The sequence below is a fragment of the Lissotriton vulgaris genome, chromosome 6 (genome assembly GCF_964263255.1).
Source record: "Lissotriton vulgaris chromosome 6, aLisVul1.2, whole genome shotgun sequence".
In the NCBI taxonomy this organism is placed as follows: Eukaryota; Metazoa; Chordata; class Amphibia; order Caudata; family Salamandridae; genus Lissotriton; species Lissotriton vulgaris.
This window is the reverse complement of record NC_141694.1, coordinates 756973096-756991832: the sequence shown is the minus strand read 5'-3', so window position 1 is coordinate 756991832 and position 18737 is coordinate 756973096. Positions and strand designations below refer to the sequence as shown.

General features: G+C 44.8%; 1 protein-coding gene across 4 annotated transcripts in view; it reads right to left on the bottom strand.

Moving 5' to 3' along the window:
• The window catches only part of GOPC (golgi associated PDZ and coiled-coil motif containing), a 211855-nt gene that overhangs the window by 95712 nt on the left and 97406 nt on the right, over positions 1-18737 (bottom strand). For 2 of the 4 annotated variants that reach the window (XM_086926740.1, XM_086926738.1), the window contains exon 3: positions 9892-9915. The exons of the other annotated variants lie outside the window; for them this stretch is intronic. In XM_086926740.1, the coding sequence (XP_086782866.1) occupies positions 9892-9915 (24 nt within the window). The remainder of the gene's footprint in view (positions 1-9891; positions 9916-18737) is intronic. 4 annotated transcript variants of the gene reach the window in all.

Below are 18737 nucleotides of genomic sequence, written 5' to 3'. Positions count from 1 at the left end.
GTACTTTTGATTCTCTTTTGTGTGTGTTCCGTTCAGACTTTGCTTATTTTCTTCGTGTCCCCTTAGATTCTTTTTATTTGTTTCCCTGACTCTCCACCATTTTTTTCACTTGATCCGCTCTTTTGATCTGGTTGCTTCTATCCTTTTCCTTGGAATGTTCGTTTGAGTTTATAAATTCCTTACTATCCTCTTGACCATCTTTTGACACTTTCGTAGTCTCATTTCTACTTCACCTATTTTTTCCTCTCATCGGTGGCTTGGCGCATACTATGCGTCCGCGAGTCCTGTTTCTATCTTTTTCACTTTCCTTTTCTCGGGAGCCGGCGCGCACAATTGGCGTCTTCCGGGTTGCGGCTCGGACCTACCGTTGTGATTCCCTCTGCTCACCGCTCGTTCTTGGTGATGGGTAAGTTTCTACAAATCATGTTTTCCTCAGCTTAGGTGGCGGTTTCTCTGTTTTTCCGATGACACACTATACTCTCATTTTACACCGGGTGCATTTATAACCTGTCCACATATCTTTATTATGGTGTCCATATCACATAACCAGAAATCTCTTTGGTCATATCTCTTTCATTTCGCGTTCCTTTATTTTCGTAATTTTTCTGGTTTTTTCTACGAGCACCAAACTTTGACTCACCTGATATTTTCCTTTACATCTACCATGATTACACTGGGTTTCCCTTTTGGCGCTTTCTTATTTTTCCTCCAGTTCGTTTTCTATATATTCTTGTGCCCTCGCGTTCCTGTACAGCAGAACCTACAGTGTGTTTCATCTTTTTTCCTTTAGAAATATATCCCCCTGAAGAAGTGCTGGTTTAGCACGAAATGCATTGGGGTTTCCATTTCACCTTACGTTGAATACGTGCCATGAATTGCTATGGATTTATTCTTACTAGAAGTTTGATCAACATATGAGGAAATATGTGTCAATGAATATCGTTTTTGGATTTACTTGAACTACGTTGATGAATAAAACATTCATGAAGTTTTGAAGATTACGCTATTTACTTCAAGTTCATCTAGAGCCGGGGTCTCCAACCGGTCGATCGCGAGCTACTGGTAGCTCGCGGAGACCCCGGAAGTAGCTCGTCTAGCCCTTCGCTCTGATTGGGCATAATGTGTGGATGGGGCGGGCGAAGAGGATGACGCGATGACGCTCCTCTCCTGGAGCTTCTGACGTCTCTCGTGAGAGTCTGCCGTCATTGCCTATTGAAAACGCGCTGGCATCGCACTGACTGCCATTGTGCGACGGGTGCCAGCGCGAGCAGTAGGAGACGTGACTTCCGCCGCCAGAATCAGCCACTGCAGGTAAGCTCGTTTTTTGGTGCCTCTCCCCCCCCCCTGATTGTGCCGTTTTTCGTGCATTTTTTGGTAAAATATGCAGATGCCTCATATCTGGTGCCCCTCTGGGCTCCAGTAGCCAGGTCCCCTCCCGCTGACCCCCGCTCGGGCTGCTCTGCTGTCCCGCTCCCTCCCTTTCCAGTAGCCATGGCCCCCTCCTTTGGCCTCCTCCTTGCCTCCGCTCCTCTTTCCCTCCCGGGCTGCTGTTCCCTCGCCCTCCTCCCTGCGACGGAGCTAGTGTAACACGCTGCACTTTATTACTTGTCGGACACACAGATCTCAAATAAACCTTATAGTGAAATTTTTCTCAGCAGGCGCGCAACACCTCAGCCCCCACGAAATTTGGCTCTTGTTGGCCGCCTGATTCACAGAGCCGCCTGTAAAGTATGGCCCTGTTGACGTAGAAAGATATGAAGTAGATTTAAAAGTCACCATAATTGACAGGGAGTTTCTGATCTAAATAATTGCACACATTTTTATGTGCACAAACATTTAAGGAACATTGCGCAAGTGTGCCTCGTGCTAAGAGCAGAAACTGCAGTGAGCATCACAGTGTGTTACCAAAACAGCGAGTGCACAAAACATCTGCTTCCACATATCTGGGCGGTGAACTCATCACGCTGAAGCGACTGTGAATGTATAGTGCAGGAATCTCGTGTGCTGACTCTGGAAACACCTGCCTGACATGCCCTGCCAATAAAAATGTCTTGTAGTGCATTGTACTGGATCTTGTTAGCGCTTGCAAGTTGTGTGGCGTGGAAGAAACGAGGGTGAAAAGGGGACCTGCTGTTCTTTCACGCACCTGTGGGGTTGGAAGGTGATACTCCACCCCATGCACAAAGAAAGGAGTGGGGGCATTACCTTCGAACACTTGAAGGACTTCGATGCGTTGCCTTCTCTTGCACACTGTGAAGGGTGGGAGTTTGCCAACATTTCTGCGCCGTGAAAAGTAGTGGAGGTTTACACGCTCCTAAAACACGAGGAGGGGTGTTCAAGCTTCTGAGCACTATGCTGCTCAGAAGGATCAGTCAACTTGGGGGTGGGCGTCCATTCTTGCACGCCAGAGTCGAAGCTCTGACGGCACGTGTGCTCTGAGGGGAGTGGGGCTTTCCGACTCCTTCACACACCACATGAGATATCTGTGTGCTTGTACATACCGGGGACATGCACACTGAACAGGGCGATCTCTCTACTTTTGCACGCCGTGGAGGGTTGGGAAGAAAGTTCCAGGACAGGTTGTGGGGGAGGGGGGCGTGGGGTCTGCCTGCTCATGCATACTGCACAGGGGAGATCTGCAGGCGCTTGCACGCGGTTCACTGACAGCACATCTGTGACTTAGAACAGGGACAGCCGGCCCCTCCCGCCGGAATGACTTAGGCCGGAGGACTTTTTGGCAAAGGGAGAGTGGAAAATGTGCCTGTTGTGAGAAACATAGAGCATGCAGTCCATGCACGAGCACAAAATACGGTGCCTGTGCAGGCGCCTAGTCTGTCTATAGAAGAATACGGTGCGCGGTGCAGGAGTACAGAGCATAGCATCTGCCCCTGATCAGCACAGTACGGTACTCAGGAATTACTTTCACTACAGCGGACACCGCGCCAGGGGCAGGCAATCCATTATTGGATGCCGCGCGTGGGTGATGGCCAGAAATGTGGGCTTGGGAGTCCCAGCATGAGCTGGCCTGCGGGCTATAAAGCCAATATTTGATAAAGGTGCCCTTTACAATGATTATTTCAATGACCACTATTTCTGGAAGGTCTTAATTTTGGACCGATTAATTGTAATGACTTGAAGCGTCACAAATCCAAAGTCATTCCTTTTGGTGTTCTAGGGAACTCTTAAGTCAGGCCTGTCTTGGGTATTTTGTTCAAACCACAGTATGGGCTCTGATGAAATTAGGCTTAAAGTCAATGAAACTGGGCGTGGGGGGTCTCTCGATAAAATGCGCGAGTTTATTCGGGTTCAGTAGCTCACAACAATTTTCACTTGCCAAAAGTAGCTCAGACTACACAAAAGGTTGGAGACCCCTGATCTAGAGTCACGCACTTTCAGTGCACCAAGAGTGCTCAGGGTAGCTCATACTCGCTGTAAGACTTCCCATTTTCTCATTGTTTGCTGTTACACCTTTGGGAACCAGAAGGTGTTTCCCTGAGCACCTAAACAACTGTCTTTCAGGATTACTTGATTACCCCTTTCTTTACACTTCAGGAGTGCAGCGGTTTTCTCCAATTGTATATGGTCACTATTGGGCCATTGAGAGGTCAGGGTTAGGAGCAATGAGGACGGACAAGGTGAGGAGCAACTGCTAATTGGCAACAATGTTTAGGTCTTCTCTTCCAGTGACAGTGGTAGGGAGCTATAGAACACAGCTGAGAGTCTGCAAGTCCTTGGTGAATGGTGTGCAAACTCTGGCAAAGGCTCATTCGCATGCCAATTATTAATGGACAATTGACAAGAAAGGGGTTGAGCCTACATCATTTCACACCTCATTTTTTCTTTTTCCCCTCTATCCCTTAAAGCTTTTCTTGATGTTCAAATGAAATCGTCAAATTTGTGCTATATCAGAAATAGGCAGGAAAAACTAAAATGGCTTGAGTTGGGTTGCCTAGAGTTTTCCCAGGCCTACCTATTTAGTGTAATATGTATTTCTGTGTTATTTCAATTCTCCAACTCTATGTGTTAGCAGCACCACTGGTGAATATGTATGTGGTCACCATTGCTGCTGGCTTCTGGTAGGGACGATTTCAAGCATGGGAAGGAATCGTAATAACGATCTTGGACAGCAAGAGCTGCAAAAAAAGTTCCCATGACTTTGATTAATTGCAACCAATTCTTACTCCCAATTTATGCCATTCAGTTTTTTCTGATATATAAGTTAACTACGTCTCCCATCAGTAGATACAGATGTCCATTGAACTACCCGAGTTAGCCATTACACTTCTATAAGCATTTGCAAAAATAACATCTTCAGAGTAGGCACGGAACAAAGCGAAACATGCCAACGACTTCTGTACAGGCTGTGAATGAAAAGCCCTTGCATTATTCCAGAAAACAAACATTTCTGAAAATCTAGGGTACCAATCGCCATAATCGTTAAGGTATTCTAGCAAAAACCCAATACAGACAATAGAAATGCATCTAATGCAACCTCCTCTAAATGCAGAGAGATAACCCACTCCTTCTTCAATGTATACCGGCTGAAATTAAACTGCTCAGCAACCAGTTTCCTGGGAAACAGTCTCCCTAATCTCTTCAAACTCTGCAAAAGAGATGTACGCAGAGAACATTTACCTCAGCCAAATATCTGACCACTTTCCGGAGAAGAGCAGAGTGACTTAGGAATCAGCAATCATGTTCAAGCCAGCTAGGATAGGGAAGACAAGCAACCCACAGACTGACTGACACTCAATTTTCCACAAGGATAGTCTCCACACATAAAGCACCTTAAAAGCAAGCAACTGGGCCAGAAACGACTCAACACAAAAGGCTGTTAAGGTGCTAGTGAGCTGCAAGTGGCAGTGGGACGAAAATCTGCTAGAGATACTTAGACCACTAGAAACATTTGAAGGAGTAGAAGGCAGCTATGATTGATTCAGCCGTACGTTTTTAGAAAGGAGATCCTTTCCACGTTATCAAATATAATGAGAGTCATCAACTGCTGAAAAATGGCTTCTAAGTACTGTGGAGCCACATTGATCTTAAGAGAGGAACTCCTTTGAAATAACAGCAGACGGCCAGAGTTAGAAGCTGGCTCCTTGGTGAAAGGACTTGCATATGTTGAACCAACAGCAGATAATGCACTGTAAATAAGTACAGCAGTGAAGCTGCTCATGCTTTAAAAGAAATTTGACAAACCTTAAGATGTATATTATGCATGTGTTGTTACTTTTTATTAAACCTATTTCAATCTGATAGGTTAACTATTTAACACTGCACTCAATACACCCTGCTGACTTTCCTACAAGGCTCCCGCGCCAGCACTCGGCTCCTACAAAACTTCTTGCCGGGGTCACACTTGTCAAAATAGTGAAAGCACAAATAAAAAAAGAATTGCTGTAGAAGTCACATTTAATTGTGGATTTTGTGCACTGCGGAATGCTGTCATAAGATAAATTAGTGAGGACACCAACAGTGCTCGTTGTACTATTGTGGAATTTCAGCTAAATGTTTGTAACATCTAAGTGTAACTAAAAACACTGAGAAAGGACATGCAGATTAAAGATTTTTCAGTTTAAAACACCTAAACTACGCATGCAACTTTAAGAATTCGTGGACTATTTCCACACTGTGCTCGAGAGTTGTTAGACCTGGCACCATTAGCGAGGGTTTTCCCTGTATTTGTGCCTGTGCCTCCTGTTGTTCAGTGCCAATGTGCAAGTGCTCCCTGTGTAAATTATTGCTATGGATGAATGATTCTATGATTGGCATACTTCATTTACTAGTCAGTCCCTAGTACAGTGCACTGTGTACCCAGGGCCTGTAAATCAAATGCTGCTAGTGGGCCTGCAGCACTGATTGTGCCACCCACATAAGCAGCAATGTGACTCAGATCTGCCACTGAAGTATCGGTGTAGAGTCTAGCACTCATCATGCTGCACAGCAATGTCTGTCACAAATGAATCCAATAAATCGAATTTCCTGTTCAACTCTTCAATTATTCAACATTTTTCCTGAATAACTTTTCAACATTTTTTTCTCTTTTCTTCGATTTATTTTACTCAATCTTGTAGTTGTGCATGGTTGCTCAAAAACACAGGAGAATTAGATGTTTCCGTATGTCACGATTTTATTTAACATCACCCAATGCATTTCCGGATAAACCCTTCGTCAGGGGCATTGTGACATATTTTCCATTTTTAAATGAACAGGCATTACTTGTTTTCCACTGAGTTCTATAACGCTATTCAATGCTGATCTGATTTTCATAGTGCTTTCCGCATCTTTGTCCTGCTCAGTGGTGGCTGCCTTAACTGTTACGAGTCGGTGATTTTCAGATAGAGTAGAGTTGAGTGTAATTCGCATACATGTGGAAGAGGATGTTTGCGGCATTCAGAGCATTTGCTAACGCAGGGCTCGACAAATTCACTCGACCGCTCGCATTTGCGAGTGAGATTGATTAAGGGCGAGCTATTTTTAGGTCCTACTCGCCCTTTCTGGCGAGTAGGAATACAACTTGACACTTGACCTCTGCCTCTGAAAGCAGAGGAAATGTGACAAGATAGCAAGATTTAAAGGCATCTTTAATGCTCACAAAGTAAATGAGCAATAAAAATGCTTTTAAATCTTGTTAACTTGTCACATTTGCTCAGTTTTCAGAGTTTGAGGTCAAGTTCATTTAAGTTAGGACGAGGAGATTTTGTAGTTTACTAGACCTGCAGGTCTAGAGCATTTTTTATGATTTGTCGAGCCCTGTAACGGTCCTAGGAATATATCGAGGAGTATCAGTGATAACACAGACCCCTGTGGATCCCCCATCGAGACTGAGGAAGGATGGAATAGGGATTGCTTTATATTGACTTTTTGTGATCTATTATAGAAGAATGACAAAAACCATCGCAATACCAGCCCTGAAAAAAAATGTAAAAATTGATACTTGTATCCTATGTTCAAGAGATTGTTGTGGTCAATGGTGTTGAATGCTGAAGACAGGTCAAGGAGAATCAGGAGGCATGATTTGTTGTGGTCTAGAATAATCAGAATGTATAACTCTCCCTGGGAACAAGATAGTAAAATAAAGTTTACTATGCCTGAACTCAGAATGTTAAAATGCATCTTTTAGTGAGGGGGGGGGTTTACATTCTGTATTTGAAAATACCACTTTTAGAACATAGGTATTTTCTTGCTCAGCCATCCAGTGTACCTCTGCTAGGATCTGTATTGCCTGTCTGGCTTTGGAGTGACCAGTGCTGGGGATGTGCAGTGGCTCCAGAGAGTCTGGATGAGTTACGGCTGGGCTGAATAGACCTGGGCTGCATTTAGAGTAGAGAAGGGAGATTTTTCACCTGAATGGGCCTGGTCTGCCTTCCGCAATGCTGTCTCAACCTCCTGCCAAAAAGATGCACCAGATGGGACAGAACTGGTTTTGACTGAGCACACAGCTTCTCTGCCACCAGAAAACAAAGGATTTTGCCGTATAAATATTGGATCCAGACCCCAGAACTTTAGATCACTTTTGGAACTTCAAGAGGAACCTTTGCCAAGGAGAAGAGCTGGAGAAACTGGAGGAGGAGTAGTACTTCCCCTTTGCTGTGTGCTGTCTGGGGTTGGCCTGCACGTGCTGTTTCTGCCAAGGAGAGGAACTGTGTGTGCATCCTGCTTGAGAAAGTATCTCCAAGGGCTTGAAGTGGAGAATGCACCCTGTTCAAGAGGTCTAAGGGACAGCAAAGACCTCACCATTTTTCTGGGCATCGTCTCTGGTTCCGCTGGTCACAGTCGCCACAGAAGAAAAAAGATGCCGTCTTTGGGTCTGCCGCAGACTCCGTGTCCTGAAGGCAATGGAGAGAGCACTTCCTCGCTTTGCAACGCAATCCTGGTCTCACCGACTTAGTCAAATAGCCACTGCTTGCACCACATCTTGTGGGCACCCCACTCACCACCGCTACATGCTGCACAGATGTCACAGACTCTGTTGCTGCCCGACTCAAACATCAACCGGCTCAGTCGCCGCACCATGACCAGCCAGCACCGCATCGAGCTCAGTCTCACCCTGCAACGCAAGCCTTGGTCTCACCGATTCGGTCAACGAGCCACTGCTTGCACCAAGCCGTGAGGACACCGCACGCTGCAATGCTTCCATCTCACATCGCAACCACAGCGGTTGTCCCGACCGACTCGCATAGGCACGTTGGCCGCAACAAGCAAGGTCCTGTCTCCGAGTCTGTTGATGCTTTAGCTGACCCATACCAACACAGTGGGCTGGAATTGTTAGACTCAGTTGTGTTCAGTATTGCAGTAGCCCAGAAAGGAGCTACCTAGTCTGAGGAACTGTGTTTTCACGTTATTCCTTATTTTGCACAGTAACTATTTTTACAAGTATTGGATGTTGGCATTTTGTCGGTTTTGGTCTTGTTGGTTTAGATTAATGTTTTGCTTATTTTCTAAACTGGTGTGGTGTCCATTTGTAGTGTTTTCACTGTGTTACTGTATGCATGCACAAATGCTTTACACGCTGCCTCTGAGATAAGCTGGTCTGCTCGTCCCAAGCTACCAAGGGGGTGAGTAGGGGTTATTTTAGAAGTGAATCCCCCTTACCCGGACTAGGAAGAAGGGTCCTTACTTGGACAACGATGCCTACCTCTGCTAACTAGAGACCTCCATTTCTAACAGGAGTGTGCAAGTAAACCCTAAGGAGTTGAATTAGCAAAGGTTAGCACAACTGTCCTCTGGATCATAGGAGCCTGTGAATATTGGGCAGGATTCAATTACCATCAATAATCCATAGTCAGCTAAGTTGTAGCCAGCTACAAACTACTGTGGTGAACGCAGGTCTAAAAACAGGCTGCGAAGATGGCAACCAAGCCTTAAGGGCTACAGAGTTGTATTTCTGTTTTATCTCCCATACATTTCCTCTAGGCAGAGGGAGATGCAAAGCATCTGCTGGTGCTGGCATGGAAGAGAAGGATTTTAAAAGAATCCTGATCATCTTCGATAGGAATTAGATGGATCTGGGATTTATCAGGAATCTACACTAAACTAGCCTTTTTTGAAGGTATATGTGCCTGATCTACTGTGTACTAAAAGTCTAATGCTAAAAAACGTCAAGTGCAGAAGATCGTTTTTTCTGGCCATGTACACATTCCGCCTCGAGAGATTATTTTCATAGTGGAGTTATTCCTGAATATGTGGTGGAAGAGGAGAAATAGGATTTTGGGGATATGTGACCCCCTTTTCAGTGACAAAAGAACTTGCTCAAATAAGCCCCAGGATTGGGTACATCATTTGGGCTGCTGATGACAAAGTTAACAAGGCCCAATTTGGAAATTATCATTGTTTAATTGTTCTAGGTTTAATTTTATTGAAGTGAGAATACAGTAGGATTACATAGCAGAGATGTAATGACAAGACAGCAGTTTCGGAAAGGTCTATGAATGTCTGCTACTATAAATTGTTTAATACAGATCGTGCATTATTTGAAATCATATTTAAAAGCCCAAGTAGACTACTGTGTAAAACTATAAAGAAAACCATATTTCACAAATGGGGCACAAATGCGAAACACATATTGCTATACTGCATTAAGATAGAAGGTGAAGTAAAATAAAATGTTAACATGTTTTGTATCCTACGAGGATGACCAGGAATTACTTAAGCATGTGAGTTGATAGTAGCTACATGCTGTGACAGTTCCTGAAATGAGGAGCCAAGAATATGCAGATGGGCCAGAAAAATAAACAATTTAAGACATAAGTAAACCCAGAGAAAGAACATGTTTGTTTTTCAACCAGGGTTCTATGAGGATAAACACAAGCCAGGTTACAGAGCACATATACATATACATATTTAAAAACTCAGTAGGTCAAGCAGAAAACAAGCATGGGCCATACTTACCATTTTCTCCACTGAGGGGACAGACTTAAGATAGAAAAGAAAAGAGGAATTATTAGAAAGTTAAAGTGTGCAGGAAAAGAAGACGACAGAAAACTCAAGGGAACACAAGACAAAACCAAACTGTAATATTCACAACTGTGGATAAAGGATCAGGTATCTTTCACAACGTGACCGAAATTTTACTAAGACAAAATGTTCAAACCATTATTATTATTTTTTTTTTAATCCATAGCTTCAGTTTTGATGTTGCCAGGTGAGAATTTACTGGTTGCAAAAATGTGAAAGGGAGGTATAACGTTAATGTTATGTTACAGAAACTGTGTAGGGAAGTACGAGCAATTTAATGGGGAGCTTAAGAAATGATTAGACATAAATTGTCTGATGTTGGCGTGTTTGGCAAACGTAAAACATTGGAGGGTTAGTGCCTGCTTAAGGCAAGCACTAAACATTTGCAAAGCAGTGTGCAATCTATCTAAATTTGATAGAATATGCTCTGGAAAGGAGGACATTATACTAATGTTTTGTTACAGATACTGTATAGGGTACGAGCAATTTAATGGGGAGCTTCACAAATAATTAAGACATACTGTGACTGATGTTCAAAATAATTGACAAGTGCACAGTCATTGCAGCTGAATTTGCAAATACATCGGAAATCACAATAGACAAAGTGATTTGTGATTCACAAATATATTACTAATCGAAAAGCCCGCATTGTGACCCCTTGCGAACTTCCAGGGAAAGGAATGAGCAAATGGACTTTCCCCCTCCCTTATGATTCACAAAAGTATGCACTAATGCTTTGTGGAGTGTTTTGCAAATCCAAAACATTAGTGCCTGCTAAAGGCAAGCACTAAACATTTGCAAAGCAAAGTGCAATTTGTCTAAATTTGATAGATTCCACTCTGCTTCTGCACAATGAATCCCAATATGCCACTTGGTCTGGTACTTCAACCCTTTACCCTTTAAAGTCCGTGGATCACAACAGCCGTACATTCTGATTCTGAATGCTGAGATGGAGATTTGCTGTCTCAAGTAGGCCTCCACTTCAGCAGGCAACTTTTCACTACAAGTACCGAGCCAAGTACGGCCTCATTAATATTCATGAGGACGTTTGCTGTTTTCCTTTGACTTACTAGCTTCCTTCTTTTGGGTCTGACACAAAAGGACACCGCTTTTTAAATCTTAGATTTATAAAGCTGAACCTACTGCCCTTAAAGCTCCCACTATCATTCCTTGATGTTTGGGTGATTTGACATTGTATATTGAATTTATTAGTGAAGAGCACGCATTTGAAAAGAATGGATACGAATTGAATGATTATTGGTTTATATTTAAGGCTATTTCCGTATTCTCCCACCGAGGCTTTGGCGTATAGAGAGGTGCATTCATATACACACGACAAAATTAAGATATTAAGAGAGGACATGCAGGAATATGCCTGCTAGGAGCAGAAGGGTGTGTGGAAGATTGTGTTAGATAGGTTGGAAGAGTCAGAGGGCCGAGTATCTATGCAACCCAGACCACAGGGTTTATTTGTGGCCTCCTCAGTGTGCCCAGAAGAACGGTCATGAGACCCATGCCTCAGCATGGTTGATAGACTGATATTGTCCGTAAACAGTAGGGGACTGTTGAAGAGCACAGACTTCATATTGTGCATTAGTGTATTTACATGTATGAAGTGTGAAATAGTAAGAACCTGCACCAGAAATTGTTGCAATAGAGCTGCTTGGGTGAAATGTTGCTTCTAATTGTGTAAATTGTTAAACTGAAATGAAAATGTCTTACTCTTTTGCATTTAGTGAATGAAAGTTTGGATTTTAAATTTTGTTTGCTTAGCGTTCTGAGAACTTTTGCTGCTTAGAGCTTATATTCTTTGATGTGCATAGAAATGAGGGCACCTTTTGAGTTAGGTTCTGCTGTGAATCTACCAATAACTTGCCCACCAACTTATCATCTTCGACTGGATCAAGTCTTTTAAGAATCTCCTTGAGTAATTCAGTTCTCACGTTCTCATACCATGATGCCAGAATATCTTGTAGTGTCCCCACTTCTGGTTTACTGCATTGCGAAATCTTGGTGTTCCACTAACCCCATGGCTTGATTATTTTGTTAGTGTCCGTAAGCTAACAATTGGTCTATAAAATCTACTCAACTGTCAATATGGAGCTTGTGCTTTTATACTACTATTAGGCGCCACATACAATGCTATTCTAGGCAACCCACCACAACAGTGTAGAACAGAATTGACTTAGAAAGGTGTGCCAGTGATACACGGACGTAGAAACTCATACTTGGAGACCAATTCTAGGCACACCACCAAGATAACCTAAAAAGCATTATCGGCTATAACGATGGCTTCCCACTTATAGGTAAAGGAAAATTACTTAGCCTGTAAGGATAGTTTTCCTCATGATGGTAATTCACCATGGATCTACACATCCCAATCTACTGCTTTTCCGCACAGAGTTTCAGGCTCTTCTAAACCTTTGGTTAAAATAAAAACTGGAACTGTACAGTCCAAATTCCAAAACTCAGGTGTCCCTATTTTACATTGCACATTATCGAGGTACCTAAGATTGGTATTCTTCACCTCCGAAATATGTGGAGCAATCAATATAAGAACTAGCTAGACGAATGGGTAGATGGTATATTCACTTCAATACTCTACTGCCGTATCGAGAGGGATGGAACACTTTCTGACCAAACTGGCATCCAGCCCTGGAGTCAGTAACAGGACGTTAGTGTTTACACAAAGTAGGAAAAGAAAACTTCCTGCAATGTCATTTCTCTGTAACAGCCACTAAATCAGTCGTGCGCTTACAGAATGGGCTGTCATTCCAAGTCCTCATTAACGAGAATATATGATGCCAAAGAACAGAGCCACCAATTAATTAATGACCTACTGCAGAGAAAATATTTCGAGGTTGGCACCCAATCATAAGTCAAAAGCAAATGTTAAGTCCTTGAGAAGCAATTGAGACCTTTACAATTAAAACACAAATTTCTCATGAATACAGTTACAAAGCTACATTTGCAAAGGTGGTATTGGAGTCCGAAAAAAAATTCACAGACAATATTTTCTCCAAGTCCAAAAGATAAACCCAGAGAAATATGTTAGAGTAAAGAAAAGAAGATTACAGCTCCTTCAAAGATACAGTGTGCATCTTTTCGGTCCTTCCTGGTGTGGAAGCCAATGAAAGTGTTCTTTGCAGTACAAGGCTCATACTGCCAAGACATCTGTCTCCAGGCATTCTTCTCTTAACTGTGACCATAAAAGACTGCTCCACCCAGGAAGAGCTTTCATGATATTAACCCTCAGCCTAAGTATAAACCTAACAATTTTTCTTAAATATGGTGGACCCAGGGAAGTTACCACTCTGCTGTACAGAGTTTGAATTTGAATTTGAAAGCGGATTTCTAAAGCGCGTAGCTACCCTAGGGCGTCCCAGCACTGACAAAAAACCTATTAATCCAGAGGGGAGTGGGGGGGAGGGGAGGTGAGGGATTATGGGAAGAGCCATGTTTTTAGTTGCCTACGGAAAGCGAGTAGATTGTGTTCTCTTCTAATGGACAGTGGAAGGGAGTTCCACAATTTGGGGGCATTGTAGGAGAACAATCGCCCCCCAGATCAGGCCTTTTTTATTCTGGGGATACTGGCCAGGGAGAGAGAGTCTGATCTGAGTTGTCTGTTTGAGTGATGGGGTTTGATCAGAGATCTCAGGATTGGTGGGCCTCTTCCTTGCATTATTTTGTGTGAGATGCAGAGGGTCTTAAATGTGACCCTTTCCTTGATCGGGAGCCAGTGGAGGCTTTTGAGGGCCGGTTTAGCGGAGCATCTGGATGTGGTCCCTGTTAGGAGTCATGCTGCCGCGTTTTGGGCGTATTGTAGTCTTTTGATGACTGATGCAGGGGCCCCTAGATATAGGGCGTTTCCATAGTCTAGTCTGGAGTTCACCAGACCCTGCATAAGCAGTTTCCTAGATTGGAAGGGGAGCAAGTGGAGGATCTTCCATGCTTTTTGGATGAGCCCAAAGCAGATGCCAGAGGTTTTTCTAGCCTGGGCTTTGAAGTTGAGCTCTTGGTCCAGCCAAATACCCAGGCTCTTGACTTCTGCTTTAGGGGGGGGGGGGGGGGGGTGCACCCATGCAGGGTGGCCAAGAGAGGGAAGGCGGGAGTTTGCGTGGGTTGCCTAGGAGGAGGATCTCCGATTTCTCTCCGTTTAATTTTAGGCGTGATTCACACATCCAGTGGAAGATGTTTTCAAGGCAGTCAGCCAGGTTGTCCAGGCTTTTACTTGACTGGTTTAAGGACACCACTAGTTGGGTGTCATCGGCATACATGACTGTTTTTATGCCGAATGGGGCTATGATGTCCTCTAATGGAGACATGTAGACATTAAAAAGCGTGGGGCTTAGGGAGGAGCCCTGGGGGACCCCACACTGGACAGAACAGAGCCATCGGATACCTGAAAGGTTATGCCTTCGAGGAAGGATTTGATCCAGGACAGGGCGGTGCCAGACACTCCTGCCAGGCTGAGCCGGTGGATGAGGATGGTGTGGTCCACCGTGTCGAAGGCGGCACTTAGGTCTAGGAGGATCACTGCCACTGATCCTCCTGCGTCTATGATGGTTCTTGCCTCTTCGACCACTGCTAGTAGTGCAGTGTCTGTTCCCTGTCCCGGTCTAAACCCTGTCTGGGATTGGCGCAGGAGATTGTTAGTTTCTAGGAAGAGGGATAGTTGGTGGTTCACAATTCGCTCGGCGATTTTGCCGATGACCGGAAGGAGGGAAATGGGTCTAAAATTCGATAGATCCTTGGGATCGAGGTGAGATTTTTTAAGAAGTGCCCTGACTGTAGCTTTTTTCCAATTGTCTGGAACCGTGCCTAGTGCCAGAGAGGCGTTGATCAGTTGGGTAAATGGAGGGGGCGATGGTGGCGGCAACCAGTTTTAGTTTGCTCGTAGGAGCTGGATCTGATGGAGCCCCGCTTTTCACCGATTGTAGGGTGGTCAGAAAAAGATCGGTGGTGACCTGGGAGAATGTTTGGAGGCAGGGAGCCTCTGCACAAGGGGGGGGAGTGACAGGGAGTTGAGAGGAAGTGAGAGGAGGGAGGGATTTGAGGATATTACTAATTTTTGTGGAAAAGAATTCAGCTAGCTGATTGCATCTGGTGCCCGACTGGTCTGGTACAGGTTCCGGGTCTGGGGTTTTGGGCAGAAGGCGCACGATGCGATAAGTTTCTTTGGAGGAATTTGAAGCTGCCAGGATTTTTTTCTCGAAGAAGGTTGCCTGGGCATTTTTTATACAGGTTTTGTAGTGTTTTATGGCGGATCTGTATTCATTTTTGCTTCCGGTCGCCCAGTCCTTTCTCCAGAGGCGCTTGAGCTTTTTGCACTGTTTCCTAAGTAGGTGTAGTTCTTGGGTGTACCATGGAGATTTGAGGGTTTTCTTCTTACTGGGGAGGTGTTTGCCGGGAAGGATAGCGTCCAGGGATTGATCGAGCCAGCCACGTAGTTGAACGTCTGCTCTGGATGGATCTGGGTCAAGCACTGGAGAGGTGGAGGCGAGTGTTTGGGCCTATAAAGCCGTATCCAGTTTTTGCCACGGTCGGGATGGTGCTTGGGCCGGAGGACTCTCCGGTACTTCGGCCGACAGCTGTAGCTTGAAGGGGATTAAGAAATGGTCTGACCAGGGGACAGGGATAGGGGAATTCACGAATAGTCTCGAGAGGTTTGTAAAAATAGGGTCCAACAAGTGGCCCTTAGCATGGGTTGGCTGGTTACTTTTTAAGTCTAGGTTGAGGGAGGCTAGGTCGTTTTTGAGATCGGCTGCAGTTTTGTTGCTTAGGTCGTCGAACTGGAGATTTAAGTCTCCTAGGACCGTAAAGTTAGGGGTTCGACAGGCGAGTGAGGTGATAGATTCCACGAGGGAGTCGCAGAAGAGTCGTTGCGGTCCTGGGGGGGCGGTAGACTAAAATCCCCGAGAGGGTAGTGGCTGGTGGCAGGTGGATAGAGAAGTGGACGTTTTCACAATCCTGGATTGGGCTGTCCTAAAGAAGACAAGACAGGTGATCATGGTAGATGATTGCTATCCCACCTCCAGTCCCAGAGGGTCTGTCCAGGTGTTTGATAAGATAGCCTGGGGGGAGTGTTTGGATAATGTCAGGGTCGGAGTTGGCGTTGATCCAAGTTTCGGTGAGAAAGAGGATCTCAGTTTCCGACTCCTGTAAAAGCATGTAGATTTCTGTTTGGTGTTTCGGGAGGGATCTGCAGTTGAGTAGAGCCATATTGACCCAACGTGGTTTCAGAGGGAGGCGTGGAGTGAGCCTATATGGACGGTTTGCACAACAGGACTGCCCATCGTTTAGGGAGATGAAACTGCGACAGGGGGCAGAAGAAGAGCTCCTTAGTTTGAGGAGGGTTTCCTGGGTATACCTCCGGGGGGAGGATGTGACCGAGGCAGGGGTCCTGGGCTCTGGGCTCGGTCTGGCGCGGACTGGCGCGGACTGGCGCAGACGGGCTTGCCTTAGGCGCTCCCGCTGCGCTCGTCCGCTGCGCTTCCGGCAGAAACACATGGTTTATGCCGGGAGGAGGGGATTGGAGAGGGCGTGGCCTAAAAAGGGGCGTGGCCTCTGTCCTCGCCGGTAATGGCGTCATGGGGTGTGTTGTGGCAGGCTTCGCGGCAGCGCTATGATCCACTGCGCGGGCCGGTCCGGGTGCGAACAGGTGCCCTGAGATGATCTCACGAACGGTGAGTTTTAAAAACACAGAATAATTGTGACATTCAATTTTAAAAGCAAGTAATGCAAAGTGGTGCTTCCGGCTTCCGCCTCAGGAGATAGGTCGAGTTAGAGTGGCGCTTGTAGTCAGCATCTATATACCGGGCGGCAGTGGGCGTAGCCTAAAAAGGGGTGTGGCCTCTGTTCTCGCCGGTAATGGAATCAGGGGGTGTGTTGTGGCAGGCTTCGCGGCAGCGCTATGATCCGCTGCGCTGTCCGGGTGCGAACAGGTGCCCTGAGATGATCTCACGAACAGTGAGTTTTATAAACACAGAATTATTGTGACATTCAATTTTAAAAGCAAGTAATGCAAAGTGGTGCTCCCGGCTTCCGCCTCAGGAGATAGGTCGAGTTAGAGTGGGGCTTGTAGTCAGCGTCTTTATACCGGGCGGCAGTGGGCGTGGCCTAAAAAGGGGTCACTGAACAAAATTAGCAAAAGAGGGATTCTGTTAGCCAAGAGACACAACACAAAGAACCTAGGGTCTAGAAGCCAAAGCTCTGGCACACAAGCTGCACTTTCGAGAAGGTAAAGTGGTACCTCAGTTACCAAGCAGACAAGAGAAAAGAAATCTAACATATGAAAAAGAACGTCTATTGTGATATGTGGAAAAATTCAGCCCACATTGTCTGAATAGCCATCAACTTATCTTTGTGATCATTGCGTTTAAAAGGTCCCTTCGGTAGAACAATTTCTCCGCAAACAGAGAAATTGACCGTAAGGCAGATTATCTCTAAGGGCCTTCGGATGTTGGCTCTCATACTGTAATAATGAGTTCCTTGACATTGGTTTATGATAAAGTTCACTTTGTAAACCTCCCAAAGTGGCATAAATGGATAGGTCAAGGAACGGCAGTCTTTCTTTATTGATCTCAACTGTAAAATTGAGATATTCATTTCTAGTATTGAGCCATTGATGAAATGCCAGGATAGACTCATAGTTTTCTCGCCAAACCACTAACACGTCATCAATGTATCGTTTCCTCCACCGGATGGACGTGAAGAAAGGGTTGGTGGGAGTGAGCACATGTTGTTCAAATCGATTGTCCTTTGTGTTTGCCAAAGTGATTCTGAATTCGGTCCACGACTTGTGGATTGGGGGTCTCTATGATCAAGAGACATACCATCTCAATTACTGGTTGACCAAATGATAATAATGATCACAAAGATAAGTTGATGGCTATCCAGACAATGTGGGCTGAATTTTTCCACATATCACAATAGACGTTCTTTTTCATATGTTAGATTTCTTTTCTCTTGTCTGCTTGGTAACTGAGGTACCACTTTACCTTCGCGAAAGTGCAGCTTGTGTGCCAGAGCTTTGGCTTCTAGACCCCAGGTTCTTTGTGTTGTTTATGAGTGAGTATTTGGGGATGTGAACCTAGTCTGGTCTTTAAAATTTTTCCTTTGACCCTCTTCTACCTGGTTTGTTATAACAGCCAAGAGACACAGTCAAACAAAGCCATTAGGCAAAAAAGATTAAAAATCAATTTCAAATTAATTTTAGGTTAAGAAACAGCCAGACTTGGTACAAAAGAGATCAAATCATAAAAGACTGCCGAAAATGGAGAGTGTACTCGATATGATGGTTGGAAAGCACTCATAAGACCCAATGGGTACGGTAAAGATTGGGCCAATAGAAAAGGGAGGAAACACCAAGCACAAGCACCAGATCACACAACCTCAACTGTCAGAGAAAACCACAACAGACGCACAATCTACATTGTAGGGGTACTGTAAAGCACCCATGAAAAGACACCAGTATTGTTATTACTCATTTGATCTGTGGATGTATGTATGGTATTTCTATAGTGCAAACCTAGCCAAAAGGCAGCAGATTTCTGTAAACCGTCGAAGACAAGTCAACGAACATATAAGAGGCCAGTAAAGTAACAGGCCAGTAAAGTAACCTGCCTATGTCTCACCATAGTTAAATGGTTGAGGAAGATCCTCTGGATGCTGCCTGTGTCAACGCAAAAGACCGTAGTCAATGCCCTTATTACATCAAGGCTTGACTACGGCAACATTCTGTATTTGGGCGCTAACAAATCTGTGATCGGACGATTGCA